The sequence below is a fragment of the Microcebus murinus genome, chromosome 11 (assembly GCF_040939455.1).
Source record: "Microcebus murinus isolate Inina chromosome 11, M.murinus_Inina_mat1.0, whole genome shotgun sequence".
Taxonomy (NCBI): domain Eukaryota; kingdom Metazoa; phylum Chordata; class Mammalia; order Primates; family Cheirogaleidae; genus Microcebus; species Microcebus murinus.
In genome coordinates this window covers 29,566,758-29,587,627 of record NC_134114.1, presented here as the reverse complement: position 1 = coordinate 29,587,627, position 20,870 = coordinate 29,566,758, and the positions used below count along the sequence as shown (strand labels likewise).

At 33.7% G+C, this 20,870-nt stretch overlaps 1 protein-coding gene across 4 annotated transcripts in view; it reads left to right on the top strand.

Moving 5' to 3' along the window:
* Positions 1 to 20,870, top strand: part of RICTOR (RPTOR independent companion of MTOR complex 2) — a 125,677-nt gene that overhangs the window by 92,878 nt on the left and 11,929 nt on the right. For 3 of the 4 annotated variants that reach the window (XM_012736479.2, XM_012736480.2, XM_012736482.3), the window contains 10 exons: positions 5,704 to 5,813; positions 6,573 to 6,660; positions 7,873 to 7,965; positions 8,324 to 8,430; positions 9,331 to 9,560; positions 10,992 to 12,000; positions 12,289 to 12,360; positions 15,563 to 15,740; positions 16,752 to 16,836; positions 17,612 to 17,845. In XM_012736479.2, the coding sequence (XP_012591933.1) occupies positions 5,704 to 5,813; positions 6,573 to 6,660; positions 7,873 to 7,965; positions 8,324 to 8,430; positions 9,331 to 9,560; positions 10,992 to 12,000; positions 12,289 to 12,360; positions 15,563 to 15,740; positions 16,752 to 16,836; positions 17,612 to 17,845 (2,206 nt within the window). The remainder of the gene's footprint in view (positions 1 to 5,703; positions 5,814 to 6,572; positions 6,661 to 7,872; positions 7,966 to 8,323; positions 8,431 to 9,330; positions 9,561 to 10,991; positions 12,001 to 12,288; positions 12,361 to 15,562; positions 15,741 to 16,751; positions 16,837 to 17,611; positions 17,846 to 20,870) is intronic. The other variant, XM_012736481.2, reaches the window with a different exon arrangement.

Genomic DNA, 20,870 nt, shown 5'->3' with positions numbered 1-20,870 from the left:
GCAGAATCCTCAAGATGATCCAAATTAGAAACTCTACCCATTTCACAGCTATAAACTGTATCCCTGATGTATGCTTGTGTTTACCAAATGAATACCACTGGTCAAAAGATTAACCAGGCTTACCACATGAATATAACAACTGCAAAAAGGTCAAACATCTGCCTTAGTTAGATTTTTGTACTGAGATTTTCATATATAGAGGAGAGTATGGTGGTAGTAGTATTAGCAAAAGTAATAATAATGATACGGTGATAATATGTAACTAAAACTTCATTACTATTACAAAGTACAGTTGACTCTTATATAACATGGATTTGAACTCTGCAGCTCTATTTATATGTGGATTTTTTTCAATAAATGGAAAATATTTTAGAGTTCTGCGACAAATTATAAAACCTTGCAGACAAACTGTGTAGCAAACCGTGTGGCCTAGAAATAGCAAAAATAATTAGTGAAAATGTTAGACATGTCATGAATACTTAAAAGATATGTAGATGCTAGCCTATTTTATCATTTGGGACCATAAAATGTACACAAATCTATTATAAAAAGTTAAAATTTGTCAAAGCATACACACAGAAACACAGACTGTACATGGCACCATTCGCAGTTAAAAGAAATGTAAACACACATAAAGATGCAGTATTAAATCCTAATTACATAAAATTAATGGTAGTATGTACTGTACTACTGTAATAATTTTGTAATTACCTCCTGTTGTATTTGCGATGAGCTCAAGTGTTGTGAATATCTGCTTAAAATGCCACATGACTGACACTAATCATCTCCTGAACAGTTTCTCTCTCCAGTAAATTGTGTATCACAGAAAAAAGTGATCTCTCGTGGACATTCTCACATATTTTTCATCATTTTTATTCCAATACCATAAACCTTGAATAACACCATGGGACCCAGACAGAGTGCCACTAGTGATACTAGAAGTGTCCCCAAGAGACAGTAAAGTTATGACATTACAAGAAAATTTGGAATTTCTTGATATGTACCATGCATCAAGGTCTATATTTGCAGTTGCCCATCATTTTAAAATAAATGGATCCAGCATAAGGACTGTTGTAACAAAAGGAAATTTGTGAAGCCATTGCTGCAGCTGCACTAAGCAGGCACAAGAACCTTGTACTTTGTACAGAATACTTTTTTATTGAAAATGCAGCTTTTATGTGGGTACAGGATTGCTATAAGAATTGGATACCTATAGACTCTAATATGATTTGAAAAAAAGTAAAGTCATTATATGACAACTTAAAGCAAAAAGTAAGGTGAAGGATCTAAAGATGCAGAACTTAATGCCAGTAAAGGGCGGTTTGATAATTTCAGAAAAAGATTTGTCAAATTTGGCTTAAAACATGTCAAGATAATGTGAGAAGCAGCTTCTACCAACAAAAAAAACATGAAGTGATTTCTCGGATGCCATTAAGAAAATCGAGGAGAAAGGATACCTGCCTTGTTATAAGTGCCTGTCCACTCTGTGGGTGTCAGCACCCTAATCCCCACATTGTTCAAGCATCAACTGTAAATACAGAACTTGAGGAGTTAAGATAACACAACAAATTCAAGTAGGCTAAATTGTTTAAAATGGAAAACAAAAGTTTCCCTACTTTTTCTTTTTTCTGAAAGTAATGTCTGTTAATTTCTTTTATATGCATTCAGAGATGTATCTATTAGTACATGCTCTTTATTTTAAAATACAAGTGAATTCTGTTTACAAATGAAGATAAAACTGAATTTAATTTTTTTTCATTTAGCAGTGTTTGAGAGCTCTTTTCAGTGTAGTACATTTAGATCTACCTCATTCTTTTAATGGCTGTATAATATCATACATTATAAGAACATAATTTATATAACCAGTCTTTTATTGATGGGCATGTAGACTATACCCAAGTTTTTGTTTTTGTAAGTAGTGTTCGCTGTATATTCTTCCATATATATCTTTGCATACCTGTGGAAGTACTGAATAAATTTCTGGAAGTATAATTATTAAGCCAAAACATATATTAGAATTTAAAGTTTTGGTAAATACAGCCAGATTGCTCTATAAAGAGGTTCTATCAATTTCTTTGAGCAGTTTGAAGGGGAACTCTTTTGCAATAAGGATGGCAGTGTGATTGATTCTCAGTTTAAAGCATTTAACTAGAACTTTTTCAGGTGTTAGAAAATATTTTTACATTTTTTTTTAATTTTGATGTGATTTTTTTTCCTTTATTTCGGCATATTATGGGGGTACAAATTTTAAGGTTTCAATAAATGCCCTTTCTCCCCCCCTCCCCCTACAAATCTGACTTTCCAGCATGACCATCCCCCAGATGGTGCACATCTCACTCATTATGTATGTATATACCTGCCCCCCTCCCCCCTGCCCAATACCCTATTACTGTAGTACCTATGTGTCCACTTAGGTGCTGCTCAGTTAATATCAGTTTGCTGGTGAGTATATGTGGTGCTTGTTTTTCCATTCTTGGGATACTTCACTTAGTAGTCTGGGTTCCAGCTCTAACCAGGAAAATATAAGATGTGCTATATCACTGTTGTTTCTTAGAGCTGAATAGTACTCCATGGTATACATATACCACATTTTATTAATCCATTCTTGGATTAATGGGCACTCGGGCTGTTTCCACAGCCTTGCAGTTATAAATTGTGCTGCTATAAATATTCGAGTGCAGGTGTCTTTTTTGTAGAGTGTCATTGGATTTTTTGGGTAGATGCCCAGTAATGGGATTGCTGGATCAAATGGTAGATTCACTTATATCACTTTAAGGTATCTCCATATTGCTTTCCACAGAGGTTGAACTAGTTTGCAGTCCCACCAGCAGTGTAGGAGTGTTCCTCTCTCTTCGCATCCACGCCAGCATTTATTGTTTGGAGACTTTTTGATAAAGGCCATTCTCATTGGAGTTAAGTGATATCTCATTGTGGTTTTGATTTGCATTTCCCTGATGATTAGAGATGTTGAGCATTTTTTCATATGTTTGTTGGCCATTCTTCTGTCTTCTTTAGAAAAGTTTCTGTTCAAGTCCTTTGCCCACTTTTTAATAGGGTTATTTGATTTTTTTCTTGCTGATTTTCGTGAGTTCTAAGTATATTCTAGTTATCAGTCCCTTATCGGATGCATAGGATGCAAAAATTTTCTCCCATTCTGTAGGTTGTCTGTTTACTTTCATGACTGTTTCTTTGGCTGTGCAGAAGCTTTTTAGTTTGATCATGTCCCATTTATTTATTTTTGTTGCTGCTGTGATTGCCTTTGGGGACTTCTTCATAAACTCTTTGCCCAGGCCGATGTCTAGGAGAGCGTTTCCAACATTTTCCTCTAGAATTCTAATAGTTTCATACCTTAGGTTTAAGTCTGTTATCCAACGTAAGTTGATTTTTGTGAGAGGTGAAAGGTCTGGGTCCTGCTTTAGCCTTCTGCAAGTGGCTATACAGTTTTCCCACCACCATTTATTGAAAAGGGATTCTTTTCCCCAGCGTATGTTTTTGTCTGCTTTGTCAAAGATTAGATGGCTATATGAGGATGGTTTTATATCAGGATTCTCAGATCTGTTCCACTGGTCAATATTCCTATTTCTGTGCCAATACCAGATTGATTTAATTACTACAGCTTTGTAGTATAGTTTGGTATCTGACATATTAATACCTCCCATTTTGGTTTTGTTGCCTAGAATTGCTTTTGATATTCGGGGTCTTCTTTGGTTCCATATGAAGCGTAAATTTATTTTTTATATATCTGTGAAGAATGGTGATGGGATTTTAATAGGTATTGCATTGAATCTGTAGATCAGTTTGGGTAGTATAGACATTTTAATGATATTGAGTCTGCCGATCCACAAGCAACCCCAAACCCAGCAGAAGAAGTGAAATTAACAAGATCAAATCAGAACTAAATGAAATTGAAAACAGGGAAGCTATTCAGGAGATTAATAAAACAAAAAGTTGGTTCTTTGAAAAAATACACAAAATTGACATGCCATTGACTAAGCTAACCAAAAGCAGAAAAGAGAAATCTCTAATAAGCTCCATCAGGAACAAAAAAGGAGATATCACAACTAATCCCAAAGAGATACAAGAAAAATCTTTATGCACACAAACTGGAAAATGTGGAGGAAATGGACAAATTTCTAGAAACACACAGCCTCCCTAGGCTCAACCAGGAAGAAATAGATTTCCTGAACAGACCAATCTCAAGAGCTGAAATAGAAACAGCAATTAAAAATCTCCCTAAAAAGAAAAGTCCCGGTCCAGATGGTTTCAAACCCGAATTTTACCACACTTACAAAGAACTAGTACCTATCTTGCAAAAACTATTCCACAACATCGAGAAGAACGGAAACCTCCCCAACACCTTTTATGAAGCGAATATTACTCTGATACCAAAACCAGGAAAGGATGCAACAAAAAAAGAAAACTACAGACCAATATCCCTAATGAATATAGATGCAAAAATTTTCAACAAAATCTTAGCTAACCGAATCCAGACACTTATCAAAAAAATAATCCACCACGACCAAGTGGGCTTCATCCCAGGGATGCAGGGATGGTTCAGCATACGTAAATCTATCAATGCAATTCACCACATAAACAGAAGCAAAAACAAAGACCACATGATTCTTTCAATAGATGCAGAAAAAGCTTTTGACAAAATTCAACACCCTTTCATGATACGAACACTTAAGAAAATAGGCATAGAAGGAAGATACCTAAAACTGATACAAGCCATATATGACAGACCCATAGCCAACATCATACTGAATGGGGAAAAATTGAAAGCATTCCCACTTAGAAGTGGAACCAGACAAGGCTGCCCACTATCTCCACTTCTATTCAACATAGTGCTGGAAGTCCTGGCTACAGCAATCAGACAGGAAAGTGGAATTAAAGGTATCCAAATAGGGGCAGAAGAGATCAAACTTTCACTGTTTGCTGATGATATGATATGATATTTAGAAAACCGCAAAGATTCAACCAAGAAACTCCTGGAACTGATAAATGAATTTAGTAAAGTCTCAGGATACAAAATCAATACACAGAAATCAGAGGCATTCATATATGCCAACAACAATCTAATTGAGAACCAAATCAAAGACTCAGTTCCCTTCACAATAGCAACAAAGAAATTAAAGTACTTAGGAATATACTTAACCAAGGAGGTAAAAGACCTCTACAGGGAGAACTATGAAACACTGAGGAAAGAAATAGCAGAGGATGTAAACAGATCTAAATCCATACCATGCTCGTGGATTGGCAGACTCAACATCATTAAAATGTCTATTTTTACATTTGACCTGATTTAAATCAGTAGAGAGAGAGTTATTCTTACTGAAAGGTGTTGAAATGATAATACTCAGTTAATTTCCTTTCTAAAATTTCTAGTTAATATATTCAGGGTTTAATATTAAGGTAATTTTTTTTAATGTGGAAAGGAACTCAAGAAGAAAAAAATTACTTGGACCCCAAAACATTAATTGAAAAGGGGGACAACATATAAGCAGAAAGCTTATGGATATGATAGAACATTTGCATTCATAATGCCTTCTTCTCCCCTTTATAAAAATTTCTGAAATTTCATAAACAGATGCATTCATTTTTCTAATATTTATACTTTCAGGATTTGCTAAATATTTGACCTATTATAAAATCAGTGACTCTCATTATGACATTATGTACAATTAAAACAACATTATCTTCTAGGAATATAATTCCAAATATGTTGACTTGATTGAAGAACAACTTAATGAAGCACTTACTACTTACCGGAAGCCTGTTGATGGTGATAACTATGTTCGTCGGAGTAACCAAAGGTATAGTCCAATTAATGGAATAATTTATTGCTAGTTCTCAAATATCAAATTTAAAACCAGCTTGTAATAAATCATTATATTTTTAAGTTTTCTGAGTACTTATATGTTCTGTTTCTTATACTGATACAGGAAAAATATTAATACACAGCGCTGATTGCTCAAAAGTTTCAGTGGCATTCATACCATGTTGAATACCCTTACTGATAACAGCCTTCAGATATATTCCATGCTCTCACCCCAGTCTACTGTTCTATTCTTACTTCTTTTACCAGTTCTTTGAGAGCTTACAAACAATTATAGGTTGACTATCCCTTATTTGAAATACCTGATACCACAAGTATTTTGGATTTCAGGGTCTTTCAAATTTTGGAATATTTGCATATATATAATGAGATATCCTGGAGACAGGAACCAAGTCTAAACATGAAATTCATTTATGTTTCATACACACCTTATATACATAGCTTAAACATAATTTTATACAATATTTTTAATAATTTTGTGCATGAAACAAAGTTTTTGTTAAGTACAAACGTGGAATTTTTCACTTGTAGTATCATATCTACACTCAAAAGTTTCAGATTTTGGAGCATTTTGGATTAGGGGTGCTCAACTTATATTTTTCGTGTCTTTGCATTTCTACATTTTTATTTATGCTGAGGAATTTTTTTGCATTTATTTAGTACATTATTAATTGCCATTTGTTTAATTAGCATATTTAAATGAGTCAGTGGGTATATTAATCATCTATTATATTAGATTACAGCGTCCTCATGTCTATCTGCCTGTACACCTTTATGGACAACTGGTACACCATAAAACAGGCTGCCATTTGCTGGAAGTACAGGTAAATACATAATTTGCTTAATTTAAATAGCTACATTAGTAAAAAACAAAATATTGCTAAAATATTGTTGTAGCAAAACCTTCTCAAAAGCAAGTTAGTGGCACAATTGCGTTCAAAGCTATCTTGTAATTGACTTAGGCATTCTATGTTTGTTATCCTTAGAAATATTAATGGCCTTGTTTGTATTTCCTGACTTGTGTGTGACTTTTTGAATAGCTAACTTATTATAAAGTAAGCAGCCTTCTGAAGGTCTGAGTCCTTTTTTTATAGTTTGTTGAAAAACTTCAACTCTCTAAAAACATACCAAAAAACTGAATTAGTTTCTTCCACTCATTGGGAAGTTAAACTGAACCTAATAACAGATTCAGTTATCCTTGTTGAGCAGTGAATTGAAAGTTGCTGCTTGTGAGTGCCTCCCTATTCTAATATAGTTCATGGAATGTAGCAGGCACGGGCAAGCAGTTGTTCTTTGAATATAGTATGTGTACTGCAATTATTATGGCTGTGAGTATGATTTGCAACCAGTTGTTTTCAATAAATATACCCTTTTTCTTATTTTAGAAATAGTTACAGAAATATTTGTGTGTGTGTGAACAATAGTTAACAATTTAGTTCTTTTTGTATCAGCGTAAATCTCAAAAGCACAAAGTTTTGTGTAAATATACTCTATAGTTTTATGTGTTTTTATATTATGTCTGTGAAGACTGTCATGGCAGGTACCTTTATATGAGTATTTGAAAATAAATACACTAAAAATGTAAATGATTTCCTCAGTGTCATTATCTGCATAGTATGATAAAATGTAAACACTATCTTATTTTCTATTTTAAAGAAATAATGATTATTATGACTTTTTATAATACTGCCGTTACTTTATTAAGCAAGGTACTTCATTAAGCACTTTATATATAATAATTTAATAAAATCATAAACTCTTATGAGACAGATACTATTATTATCACTATTCTAGAGGTTAGAAAAATCAAGGCATGGGGAGGTTAAGTAACTTGCTCAAGACCACACAGCTAATAAGTGATAATTCTAGAATATGAACTCAGAACCTATGTCATAATGCTACTTCTTACAAGTTTTACATAAAATTATTTTAGAATTTTAAATTTGCAAAAATGACTAAAAACCTTAGGTTTTAAAATGCATAAGAAAATACATTGAAGACATATTGCTCATATAGTATATTTTCTCTTTCTCTAGAATATTATTACAGAACTTTGTCACAATGTTCGTACACCCGATTTGGATAAATGGGAAGAAATTAAAAAACTGAAAGCATCTCTTTGGGCCTTGGTTTGTATTAAACACTTCTGTAAGATCTTCACAATTTTTTTATTTTTTATTTTTTTTATTTCTTTTTTATTTTTTTCATTAATATAATTAAAAATTATTTTATTTGGAACTTGTTCTTAGATTAATGTCAACCTAAATATTATCTTTATGTTGAAGACTAGATAAACATTAATTTTATTGCTTTGTTTTCTTGCTAAGACAACTAGAATGTGAACTAGTTCCTAATGTTTTTTAATTGAGGGAATTTTTTGTATATTTTTTTCTCTGTCTTAGATGGGGTTAAATTTATTTCTTGGTAACTTTCGAAATCTCTTGAAAGAGTTATTCTTTTGAATATTATATAAATGATTTCTTTCAGGGAAATATTGGTTCATCAAATTGGGGTCTCAATTTGCTACAAGAAGAAAATGTGATTCCAGATATACTAAAACTTGCAAAACAGTGTGAGGTTCTTTCCATCAGAGGGTATGTTATTTAACTCAGAAATCTTTCTAATGTATATATTGTTACTCAGAAATGAATGTGAGGGAAAAGTATTTCATGATTTCAGTGTAGTCCATAAATATTAATTCACTGAAAGTCCTAATGGTGTAAGATTTTTAAATCCATTAAGTTAAACACCTTAAACAACTCCTTATTTACTATTATCATTCCATTGTTATTGTAATACTGAAGTTTATATTGCAGGTAAACAGAGAAGGAATAGTGTATGTACAAATATTCCAATAGTCCAGTAAATCCAAATATTCCAAAATTTATACTAGAAAAGTTAATACGTCTTTTATGCTAAGACTGTATTTGTATTCTTTTTATTTTGTTGTAATTACTATTTTTATTGGGAAGGTCTACATTTTTTTTTATTTTTGCTAATTTCTTTCTTTTTTTCTCTTCTCTTTTTCTTTTTCTTTTCTTTGGCAGAATCTTACTCTGTCATCCTGGGTAGAGTGCAGTGGCATTATCATAGCTCACTGCAACCTCAAGCTCCTGGGCTCAAGCAGTCCTCTTGCCCCAGCTTCCCAAATAGCTGGGACTACAGGTGCCTGCCACCACGTCCAACTAATTTTTCTGTTTTCAGTACAGACGAGGTCTCACTCTTGCTCAGGCTGGCCTCAAACTCATGAGCTCAAGTGATGCTCCTTCCTCAGCCTCCCAGAGTACTGGGATTATAGGCATGAGCTGCTTTGCCCAGCTAATTTTTGCTAATTTATTTTTAACTGGTTCTAATACATTTTTTTCCACAAACTAAATAAGTTTCAATAGGTTTTAAAGAAAATTCAAGTGTACATGTAGCAAATTAATCTGTGGTTGCTTTCAGAAATCTCAGTTTGGGATTATAAATTGTTACTACTATATCTTTATATACAGGACCTGTGTATATGTTCTTGGGCTCATAGCTAAAACCAAACAAGGCTGTGATATTCTAAAATGTCACAACTGGGATGCTGTGAGGCATAGTCGCAAACATTTGTGGCCAGTGGTTCCAGATGATGTGGAACAACTCTGTAATGAACTTTCATCTATCCCAAGCACTCTAAGTTTGAATTCAGAGTCAACCAGCTCTAGACATAATAGTGAAAGTGAATCTGCGCCATCGAGTAAGTATGACAGGTTCACATGAAGTTAGCCAATATTAACATTTGTATTTGTATTTTCAAAATTTAAATGTATTTGTTACATTTCTGATTTACTTTGTTTCCAGATAATTATTTGACAATAATAGCATCTTGGAGAATATATATCTTTTCACAACACGGAATATAGTCACCAGCCTATATTGTTCTCTCCCCTTGCTTTCTAAATAGCTTTTGAAAAATACTACATGCATAATTATATAATAAGCTCTGTACCAGATGAACCATCCCATTTTTTGTTCTCAGAAGAGACACAAATATAACAAGTATTTATTTGTGTATGTGTATCTTCTTCATTTTTTACTCTTTTTACTCATTTTTCAGCTATAAAAATTGCTGAACCAGAATATATTTTTAAGACATACTGTATTCACATATTCATTTTTGAGAGATGCACTGAATTTTAAAGCAGTGGAATTATTAGGAGGTAGAACATCAAAAGTTATTACATTTAAAATAGTTTGTGGTTTTTAAGCACTGTGCTAAATGCTATTAGGTATATAAAATTTAAGGCTTGCTTAAAGAAGATAGTGCAACATTTATGAGACCATATTTCACCAAATCTAAGATTCCACAAATTATAAGATGCACTAGTATTTTGTATACCACTAAGAAAGAAGAAAAAAGATGCTTATTAAACTGTGACATACCATTGATTGCAAGATGATTCTGATTTTAAAATCAGAAATTCTGTGTGAAAATAAGAGATTAAATGTGAAAAATGTGCATCTTAGAAATGACAAAATATAAAAATGCAAGTTAATTTAGGCTTTTCTTTTACCTTCTTTCAAAATATATTTGAAGTAGTTTATTCAACAGAAGAGTTAAAAATAGGATAGAATCCTGTAGATGTCATTAGGCACCTGTGTTGAGTCTTCTAATAGAGTTGGGCACTGAACTTAGGTAAGTTAGTACCTAAGGCAAAATGGGAAATAAACATAATTAGTATAAATGTGCATTTATAATAAAATGTAACATAGTTCTTTGTACATATGTTTAAGATTAGGAATTCATTTCTTACAAATTCTTGTGATTTGAGGAATAAGCCACTAGGAATCTGTACCAATTAAATGACCATCCATGGCCAAGTCTCTTTTTCCCCCCCTTTAACTTCATCCTGAATATTTGGAAAATCAAAAGAAACTTTATGTAACCTGTACCATAGTGAGTCTTAATGGTATTTCTTTGGAAATAACAAGAGATGACATAATTTTGTACTTTATTCAAGTCTAAACTCTGGGTTTCAAGGAAGCTCTTTTCATGTGGCTCAATAGTTTAACCCTTCATTTTTGAGTTTTATTCCACCAGATGACTAAAAAAACTGTTACGTCACTAGTAATTATCATGAATTTATCATTTTATATGTGCTTTTATTAACTGATCTTTCAATCATAGGTATGTTCATATTGGAAGATGACCGGTTTGGCAGCAGCTCCACTAGTACGTTTTTCCTTGACATCAATGAAGATGCAGAGCCAGCATTTTTTGACCGATCTGGACCCATAAAGGATAAAAATTCATTCCCTTTCTTTGCTTCTAGTAAACTTGTGAAGAATCGTATCTTAAATTCACTTACTTTGCCTAATAAAAAACATCGTAGTAGCAGTGATCCAAAAGGAGGGAAACTGTCATCTGAAAATAAGACAAGTAACAGGAGAATAAGAACACTTACGGAGCCCAGTGTTGACTTTAATCATAGTGATGATTTTACACCCATCTCTACTGTACAGAAAACGTTACAATTAGAAACTTCATTTGTTGGGAATAAGCACATTGAAGACACTGGTAGTACTCCAAGTATTGGAGAAAATGACTTAAAATTCAACAAGAGTTTTGGTGTGGAGAATCACAGAGAAAACACAAGCCGAGAGAGGTTAGTTGTAGAAAGTTCAACGAGCTCACATATGAAGATACGTAGCCAAAGTTTTAATACAGACACTACAACAAGTGGCATAAGTTCAATGAGCTCAAGTCCTTCACGAGAGACAGTAGGTGTAGATGCTACAACTATGGACACAGACTGTGGAAGTATGAGTACTGTGGTAAGTACTAAAACTGTTAAGACAAGTCACTATTTGACGCCACAGTCTAACCATCTCTCTCTTTCCAAATCAAACTCAGTGTCCCTGGTGCCTCCAGGTTCTGCTCATACACTTCCTAGAAGAGCACAGTCCCTTAAAGCACCCTCTATTGCTACAATTAAAAGTCTAGCAGATTGTAACTTTAGTTACACAAGTTCTAGAGATGCCTTTGGCTATGCTACACTGAAAAGATTACAGCAACAAAGAATGCATCCATCCTTATCTCACTCTGAAGCTTTGGCATCTCCAGCAAAAGATGTGCTGTTTACTGATACCATCACCATGAAGGCCAACAGTTTTGAATCCAGATTAACACCAAGCAGGTGAGCAAATATGTGCTTGAAAATGACCACTAATGGTTGCATTTTAACAGACTTAAATGTAATGCATTAGCCAGGATTTACACTGCATAAGCCTCATAACTGATCTATTATAATTTTTTACTGTGGTAGGTTATAAGCTCCTTGTTACCCCCGATATGATTTGAAATGGATTCTTGCAGCTGCAAGGGGGGAAAAAGAAACTCCTATAGGCCCAGAAAATAAACATAAATGTTTTGCAAGGACACATAAGTCATAAGCTTTTTTTTATTTATTTCTCGCTTCTGCAAGGATCGATTTTAAAAAGAAGCATGTCGGGGGAATCAGGAGCTTAAGACCTACAATAACAAACAACCTTGTCAGGTAGGTCAATTTAAGGCTCCAAAAGTTGACCTCTTTATTTATTTATTTTTAAGATAATTGAAAATTTCAATGAAATAATTTTCAGTATAAATAGCTGTGATTATTAAGTAGGAACCTAATTAAACACTAAATGAATTACTTGGTCCTCAAGACTCAAAGGATTTCTATACCATATTTTGATTATATCAAGCTGGTCAAAGTGTAAAGTTTAGATTTTACCTTTAAAAGGTATGTAATATTAAATTTGATCATTTCAGAAATTTCTGTACCTATATTTTTTGTTGTTAGACCAAATGTTTCTAAATAACTTTCCTTAGTTTTAAATTATTTATTTACATTTATTTAAATGGATTAATATAGGTCAAGTATGTATATTTCAGCAATATATGTTAGAATAGTGTCTGGCACAAATTTTGTGTGTCTTCACCCAAAGTTAGCTGCTATTATCATCATCATCATCAGTAGTTACTTGATGTATTCCATCTGGCTCTTACATTAAATTCTTAATAACATTAGGAGTTTTTTTTTTAATAATGCTTAACACATTTAATAGTTTCTTGGTACCAGATGAGGAATTATGTCCCCTCTTGTAGTATTTAATAAATTATGCAGTTAATGCCTTATCTAACTAGAACTCACTGGCGTGGGCGGCCATATCCAGAACAAAGCCAGGCAGAACCCTGAAGAGCTCACTGTTACAAATCTATGCAGTAAAGTTTATGAATTTTGAAATTTCTAGGCCTGTTACCTCATCTAGTAGAGATTGGACTAGATCAGTGGTTTTAAGCTTTTCTAATGTTGCTTTTTAAGCAGAGAAACTGTTTCTTTTAATTCACAAAAAGATTTCTATAGAAACCCAATATGAAGAATAAATAGAAATGGAGCTTACACTGGCTGAAATGGCAATTGGGAAGGAGAATAATCCAATAATTCTTTCCTCCCACTCTAATAGTCCTTGAAGAGTTTTATGGAGTCAAGTATAACAGAGTATAATTTTTTGACCTCTTTTATGAAATTCATAAAGTTCACTTGAGTGGTTTTTAGTTGGAAAGTAGGAGTGGTTTCTGCTATAATAATATTCTTGGCTATTATTAGTGTTTATGAAGTACTTATTTTGTGTATTTTATGAAATAATTCTTTGATTTAATATTGGCTACATTGGTACATTTGAAAAGATTTGGTTTCCCAAATAGCAATTCCAAATATAGAAATGTGGAACCTTTCTTAGTACTTTTATGTATATAGCAGACGCCAAGTAAATATTAGGTCACTAAGTATGAAATGTCCAGTTTCCTTATGTATTATGTTTGACAGTTGATCTCTCTGACATTTCACTTTGACACTTCTTGTTTTTTTGTTTTTGTTTTTATTGTGAAGGTACATCCTAATTCTTTCAAAAGCATGTTTTGGCTTATGATTATCTTCCAAAAAAATTTTTAGAGCAATTTTTGTGAAACCATGGATAAGTCAAAAATTTGTGTTATTTTGAATATGAGTTCCATCGTGGAACCAATGCAGTACAGACAGCTAGAAATATCAAAGAAGTGTTTGGGAAGTATGTGGCTAATGAACACACAGTACATTGATGGTTTGAGAAGTTGTGTTCTGGTGATTTTCATCTTGAAAATGAGCCATGTAGGTGACCTGAGACCAAGGTGGATAATGATGAGCCGAAAGCTGTAGTGGAAGCGAATCCCTCTCAACCTATGTGTGAATTAGCAGAAAGCTTTGACATTACTATTCCAACAATATTGGACCATTTGAAACAAATTGGCAAGGTAAAGAAGCTGGACAGATGGGTACCACATGAATTAAAGGAGCATCAGAAGAGAAATCATCTCGAAGCTTGCTTTTCTTTGCTGTCATGACATAAAGGCCAACCATTTCTACACTGTATTGCTGCATGTGATGAAAAACGGATTCTTTTTGATGATCACAAACATTCAGCACAAAGATTGATAAAGGTGAAATACTGAAACACAGTCCAAAACTGAATATTCATCACAAAAAGCTAATGGTGTTTGTTTGATGGTCCAGTGCTGATATTATCCACTACAACTTCATGAAACCTGGTCAGTTGAGTGCAGTGGGTGTCTGCTGCAACCAATTGGATAAAATGATGAGGACACTTGCAATTAAGCAGCTGAAATTGGTCAGTAGAAACAGTTCAATCCTCTTGCAAGACCACATGTTGCAAAAAACAACATTGCTCATATTATAGAAGCTAGACTTGGAAACTCTGTGTCATCCACCATATTCACCAGACCTTGCACGAACTGACTCCTCCCAGGCTTTGGACCACTTTATGCAAAGAAAAATATTCAATTCTCAGCAATTTGTGGAAAGCACCTTTTGTGGTTTCATTGCCACCTGGTCTCCAGGCTTCTTCACTGCTGGCATAAACAAGTTACCGTTAAGATGGCAAAATTGTGTCAGTAATTTACTTTGATTAATACTGCTTTTTGTTTGAATTATAATAAACTTTTGATTTGAAATCAGACATTTCATATTTAATGACCTAATGTTTTTAGCATGTCTATTTCATGAATAAGAATCTTTAAGAGAAAGATATATCTTATAGAAATAGCAGTATATCATATTTGTAATTGAATTTTTAGTAAGGAGTACATTGTGGAAATAGTGTTTCATATGAGGCTATCTCTTATATATTGTAACATTTATAAATGATACCATTTTTCTGTCTTGTGTTTTCTGTGTTATATAAATCTTACGTTGATAATGAAAGAGTAATTATTACCACATGAAGAATGATAAGTAATTGATTTTATTTTTCATAAATGTAATGTTAAATAGAGTTAATACACATATCCTTAGGTATATAATAGCAAATCTAGCAGTCTCAGTGATTGCTAAGATAGTCCTTAGAACATATCTCTGACTTCTGAAGTCAGTTTCTTTTTTGTAGGTCTATATGTTGAAAATTATTCTAATTGCACACCTTTTCACCTTTACCTGGGAGATCATAACAGTTATCATTACTGCTGACCTTTTACATATCAACCTATAACAGCTATTATTTTAAAGTGTATATGTATTCCCAGTAAACAAGATGGCACTGGCTAGTATTAGTACCTGACTAGCTACTTTGTCTGTTATAAGGATAGCAATATAAGTTGTTTATTTATATGATTAATACTACAAATCAAAAAACTAATACAGTGGATTTTTCATGGTTTTATAGGTTCATGAAAGCTTTAAGTTATGCATCATTAGATAAAGAAGATTTATTAAGTCCTATTAATCAAAATACCCTGCAGCGATCCTCCTCAGTGAGATCCATGGTGTCCAGTGCTACGTATGGTGGCTCAGATGATTACATTGGTCTTGCTCTCCCAGTAGACATCAATGATATATTCCAGGTATCATCATACATTTTATTGTTATGAGTTGATTTCCTGTTTTTTCCTATTCTGTAACTACCTACTAGAAATTATGATTTAGAGTGGACACTAATTTGGGGGAAGTTCCCCAGCACCAAAGACAGAGCCTTGCTCTATCACCCAGAATGGAGTATAGAAGCACAATCATAGCTCACTGTAACCTCAAACTCTTGGGCTCAAGTGATCCTCCTGCCTCAGCTGCCTGAGTAGCTAGGACTATAGATGCATACCACTGCACCTGGCTAATTTTTTTTTTTTTTTTTAAAGAAAGGATCTCACTATGTTGTCCAGAGTTGCCTGAAACTCCTGGCCTCAAGTAGTCCTCCTGGCCCAGCCTCCTAAGTTGCTGGGATTACAGGCATAAGCCACTACACCCAGCCAGGGAAAATGATTTTTCAAGGCAGTTTTGTTTAAAGAAATTTTTAGATGAAAATTATTTCAGCTTTTTCAGCTATTCTATACGCAAATCTAGGTCCTTAGAACCTTGTCCTTTCCTCTCTTCTTATACTAAATCAATATCTTGTTTGAATTCTTTTTTCATATATTCTCTGTAGAAACTTACTAAATTCCTAACCTTGTTTTTTATTCATGATTAACTTATTTTTTGTTTTTTTAATCCTTAATTATTTTTATCCCATATAAGGCAGCTACATAGAGCCCAGTGATATAAGGTAGCCCTAATCCCCTGAGATACAAATCTCTAGGATAGTACTAAAGAATACACATTTGTTTAGAATTTTAAAGACATTTTAGATAAACACTAAAGTAATTATTTTAATATCCATTTATTCCCCAAGAATATGATAATGACTTTCAGGGTTATTATTAATATTTTGTCAAGTTTTGGTAATTTACTCTTCTTCAGTAAACTTTTCATTATAGGTTCATGTGCTATAGTAATGCTAAGTGTATTTTCATTTAATTTTGCTAATATTCATAAAATGGATTTCTTTTTATAGCAGGACTTACCATGATTTATATGTGTTTTAGGTAAAGGATATTCCTTATTTTCAGACAAAAAACATACCTCCACATGATGATCGAGGTGCAAGAGTATTTGCCCATGATGCAGGAGGTAATACATCTTCATTGTTGTTATGAGACTCCTCCTTCTATTTAAAAAGAAAATTTTTAGTTCTTTTTAGCAGTAAGACACTTAAAATTCAGGTCTGCCCACTTTTGAGTCAAGTTAAAAATTATACCAAAACAACTATTTGAGTCAACTTAAAATTACAATATATTTTTGTGAGGGACTTAAAGTGTTTTTCCAACTAAGTACTCAGCATCTCAAGAAAATAAAAACCAAATGAGTTGTTTTCCATTTTTTAAAAAATAGTACATGAAAAATTTATGAAGCTAATCCTTATAGGTCCAAGAAATAGCCATTTAGAGTAAGAAGAGAGATAAAAATATACTTATACATTATATGATCTTTTTTGGTATGAACTGTTATATTTTAATGAATATATGTCTGTAGGCCACAGGTTTAATAGCTTTATAATCTTGATAATTTTTTTAAGAAAAAAATTACCTCTTTATATACCTCTTTATACTCAGAAATATTACTTTTCTTTAGGCAAATATTGAGGATAATTGAAATAATGCATTAATTATATAATCTATTTTCCATTTTGTATTTAAAACTGTATTAAAGTAATTTTATATGCTGACTTTAGTTATTTTTATAATTTAAAGCAAATTATTCTTTTTTTCCCTATAGTCAGATTTTGATCATAAAAAGTGTTTTGATTTTCATTCCTAATTTCCCTTCCTTTAAAGTTTGATATAATTAAGGCATCTTGAAAAATACCATCTTTATCAGATTATATTTTATATTTATTTCTCCACAGGTCTTCCATCTGGAACTGGAGGTCTTGTAAAAAACTCGTTTCACTTGCTACGACAGCAAATGAGTCTTACGGAAATAATGAATTCAATCCATTCAGATGCTTCTTTGTTTTTAGAAAGTACAGAAGACACTGGGCTACAGGAGCATACAGATGATAACTGCCTTTATTGTGTCTGTATCGAAATTCTGGGTTTTCAGCCCAGTAACCAACTAAGTGCAATATGTAGTCATTCAGGTAAGTGATCATGTCCTTTGAGATGAATCCATCTGAATTTGAATCTGCTCCAGTCAGATAAGTCATCTCCCAGCCCTACTGGTGATCCCCTCTTGCTCCATTTCCACTACCTCTGCCTTATTCAGTCCCTTACCATCTCCCTGTTGAAGTGTTAGTAATTCAGCCTCTAATTTTGGTCCCTTCCAACTCATCTTTCCTACGATTGCCTGGAATTAATCTGTATGCAATTCTTTACTGGCTATTCATGCCCAATGCACAAGACCTTTTGTGATCCTTTATTTCACCATTCTCTTATTTTATAGGTGACATACCATTATTGATTGATTTTGAAGTTTTTGAACAAACTTCTAGGCATGAAAAATATGTTTTCCCTGCTGTTCTCTCCTTGCCTCTTCTACCCCACGCAGACATATATCTGGTCTGTTTAGCAAGTCCACCTCATCCTAAGTATCAACAATATATTGCCTGTGAAGTGTTCTCTCACTCTTGTAAGTCAGATGTTGACGCTCCTTTCTCTTCACTCTCATTGCCCTTTGTACATAGATCTCTTAGGATAATTACAGTTATTATTACTTGGTTATTTTTGTCTCTTAAACTCAGTTCCTTCAGGGCATGATCTGTCATATCTTTTCATTTTTGTATTTCTAATACCCAGATAATACTGCTTTGTACAGTAGGCCCTCAATATGTATTCGGTGAGTGAGTAAATAAAATGGACCTAGATTGCACTTTTTTATATGAATCAACAAGGAATTTCAAATTAGTACATATGTGATTTAACTGTTGCCCATATATACCTTTTCTTGGTGAATATCACTTAGCCACCCTCAGAAAAAACTAGTGATGACCAAAATTCTCTGGTTTACTTTTCCAAATTGCTTCTTTGTGTTCAAATTCAGAGATTCCCAACTGATATCGTAGCACACCAATATGTCACAAGTAGGATATGGTTGTTCTGAGGTATTGATCCTCTCAATAGTTCCATGTTCTAGTGGGGCCTGGATTTCACAGATCCCTGGACTAGGCACTTTCCACTGTGAACAAATCCTGGTGTACTATAATTATTTTCATTTTCTATGAGTGAAAAATTTTGGAAAGGTATTTGTTCGGTGTATTGCATACAATAGAGGAGATGCTATTTTAAATCATTTGGCTGTTCATCATTTGTGATTTAGTTACTGCAAGTTCTGTTGCTTCATTTACTCATTCAGTAAATGCTTATGAAGTACTTGCTTTGCTATACTGTTTTTTACTTATGAAACAAATAAAGAGACCTGCCTTCCAATACCCAGTCACAAGGCAATCACAGCTATTCCTAATTCATTTACAGTAGGAGTGATCAAGCAGAGTTATAAAGTTTGGGACTTACGAGAGACTTACTGCAGTCAGAGCGGCTCTCACCTTGGCACAGCTGTTGGAAACTCCCCCCCCCAGCTTTTTATTCTAGTGATGTGATGTGTTAGATTGAGGAGCAGCAGGGCAAGAATAATGCTTAATTGGGAAATGATTACAATTTACCTATTGATACCCATTGTAGAGGTATGAGGGAGGTCCCCTAATTGAATTTTTAAACACTCATACACTCAATATAATATTTATTACACAACCACCATGGTTCATACATTGTACTGTATGCTAGGAAAGCAATTGGGGGTGGGGAACGCCCACCAAAAGGACGCTGTTTCTGTACTCTTTGAGCCTTAGTCCAGTAGAGAAAGAAATATATTGATTAATTGACTGTCTATACATATATAATACTGCATTTATAACAAGTGCCATTAAGAATAGATACATGGTACTAGCCAAGGAATATGACCAAGTAGGCAGGTCAAAGAAGAGATTTCTAAAGAAGTTACTATTAAGCTGTAATCTAAAGAATGAGTAGAAGCTAAGTGAAGACTGGAATGAAGAGGGAACTGCTTATGCAGAGTTTCTCCAATAGGAGTGAACATGGGGAATCAAAGAGCCTGAAAAGCTATCTGTGTGAATAGAGCTCAGAACGCAAGAGGAAGGAGATAAAAGATGAGCCTGGGAAGATATGTAGAGACCAGGCCCTGCAGAGCCCTCGCTACCCATTGGTATGGACCATGGACCAACAGCATCAGTGTCACCTTGAGAGCTTGTTGAAAATGCTCCACCCCACACTTCTTTCAGAATCTGCATTTTAACAAGACTCCCAGGTGGTTCATGTGAACAATATAACCTTAGAGAAGTATTGCTATAGGCTATATTAAGGATTTTGTGTATTAGAAAGAAGACATCTTTATCTGTGAATGGTAACTGAAAAATAGTTCTACTATATAATGATTATTTTAAAGGAATGTCACGTCTTGAATACAAGATGTTTCATTCTCTAGAACTTCCAATCTGGTTGGTGGTGGTGGTGGTTCAAAAATAGTAAAGCTCAGAGAAAAGACTGTTAGACTAGGATATTTAGTAACACATTTTATTCTGTGTTCTGATCCTTCACAGGTATTATACATTGTACAGTTCTAGTGTGCAAGTCAAAAATGTTGGCCTTATAAGATTCAATATTTTATATTTCTGTTGAGTCCCATTTATATGTAACACCACAGTTGCCCTAGTGTAGTTAACCAGCTTATAGTGGGAAACTTTTGAGTGTTATAGACCAGTCTATCTAAAAGAACATTAGAAAAAAATCAACCAACTATAAAAGGTAATGGCAAGAGGATCAGTTTGAATGTCTAGGTTATTAAATTGACAATTTGTAGGGAGTGGGTACATTGGGGAGAGGAGGAGCCCAAAGAGACAGTGGTGGTTTTCAACTTCTTTAGCTGTGAAATTCATGTTTCAATCAAAATCTATACAAAAAGAGCAGTGGTATACAAATGAGCATGTGAGGGGAAAGATTAAGTGGAGCCCCATCCACTGGCCTCCTTCTTGTCTAAGTGACAACCTTTGATGAGGCCCTAAGAAATGCTAGCACTCCAGGAAACACTGAAGACCCAGGTATAAATAGAGCAGGGAGCTTTGACATTAAGAGGTTCAGCTATTGAGCTATTCT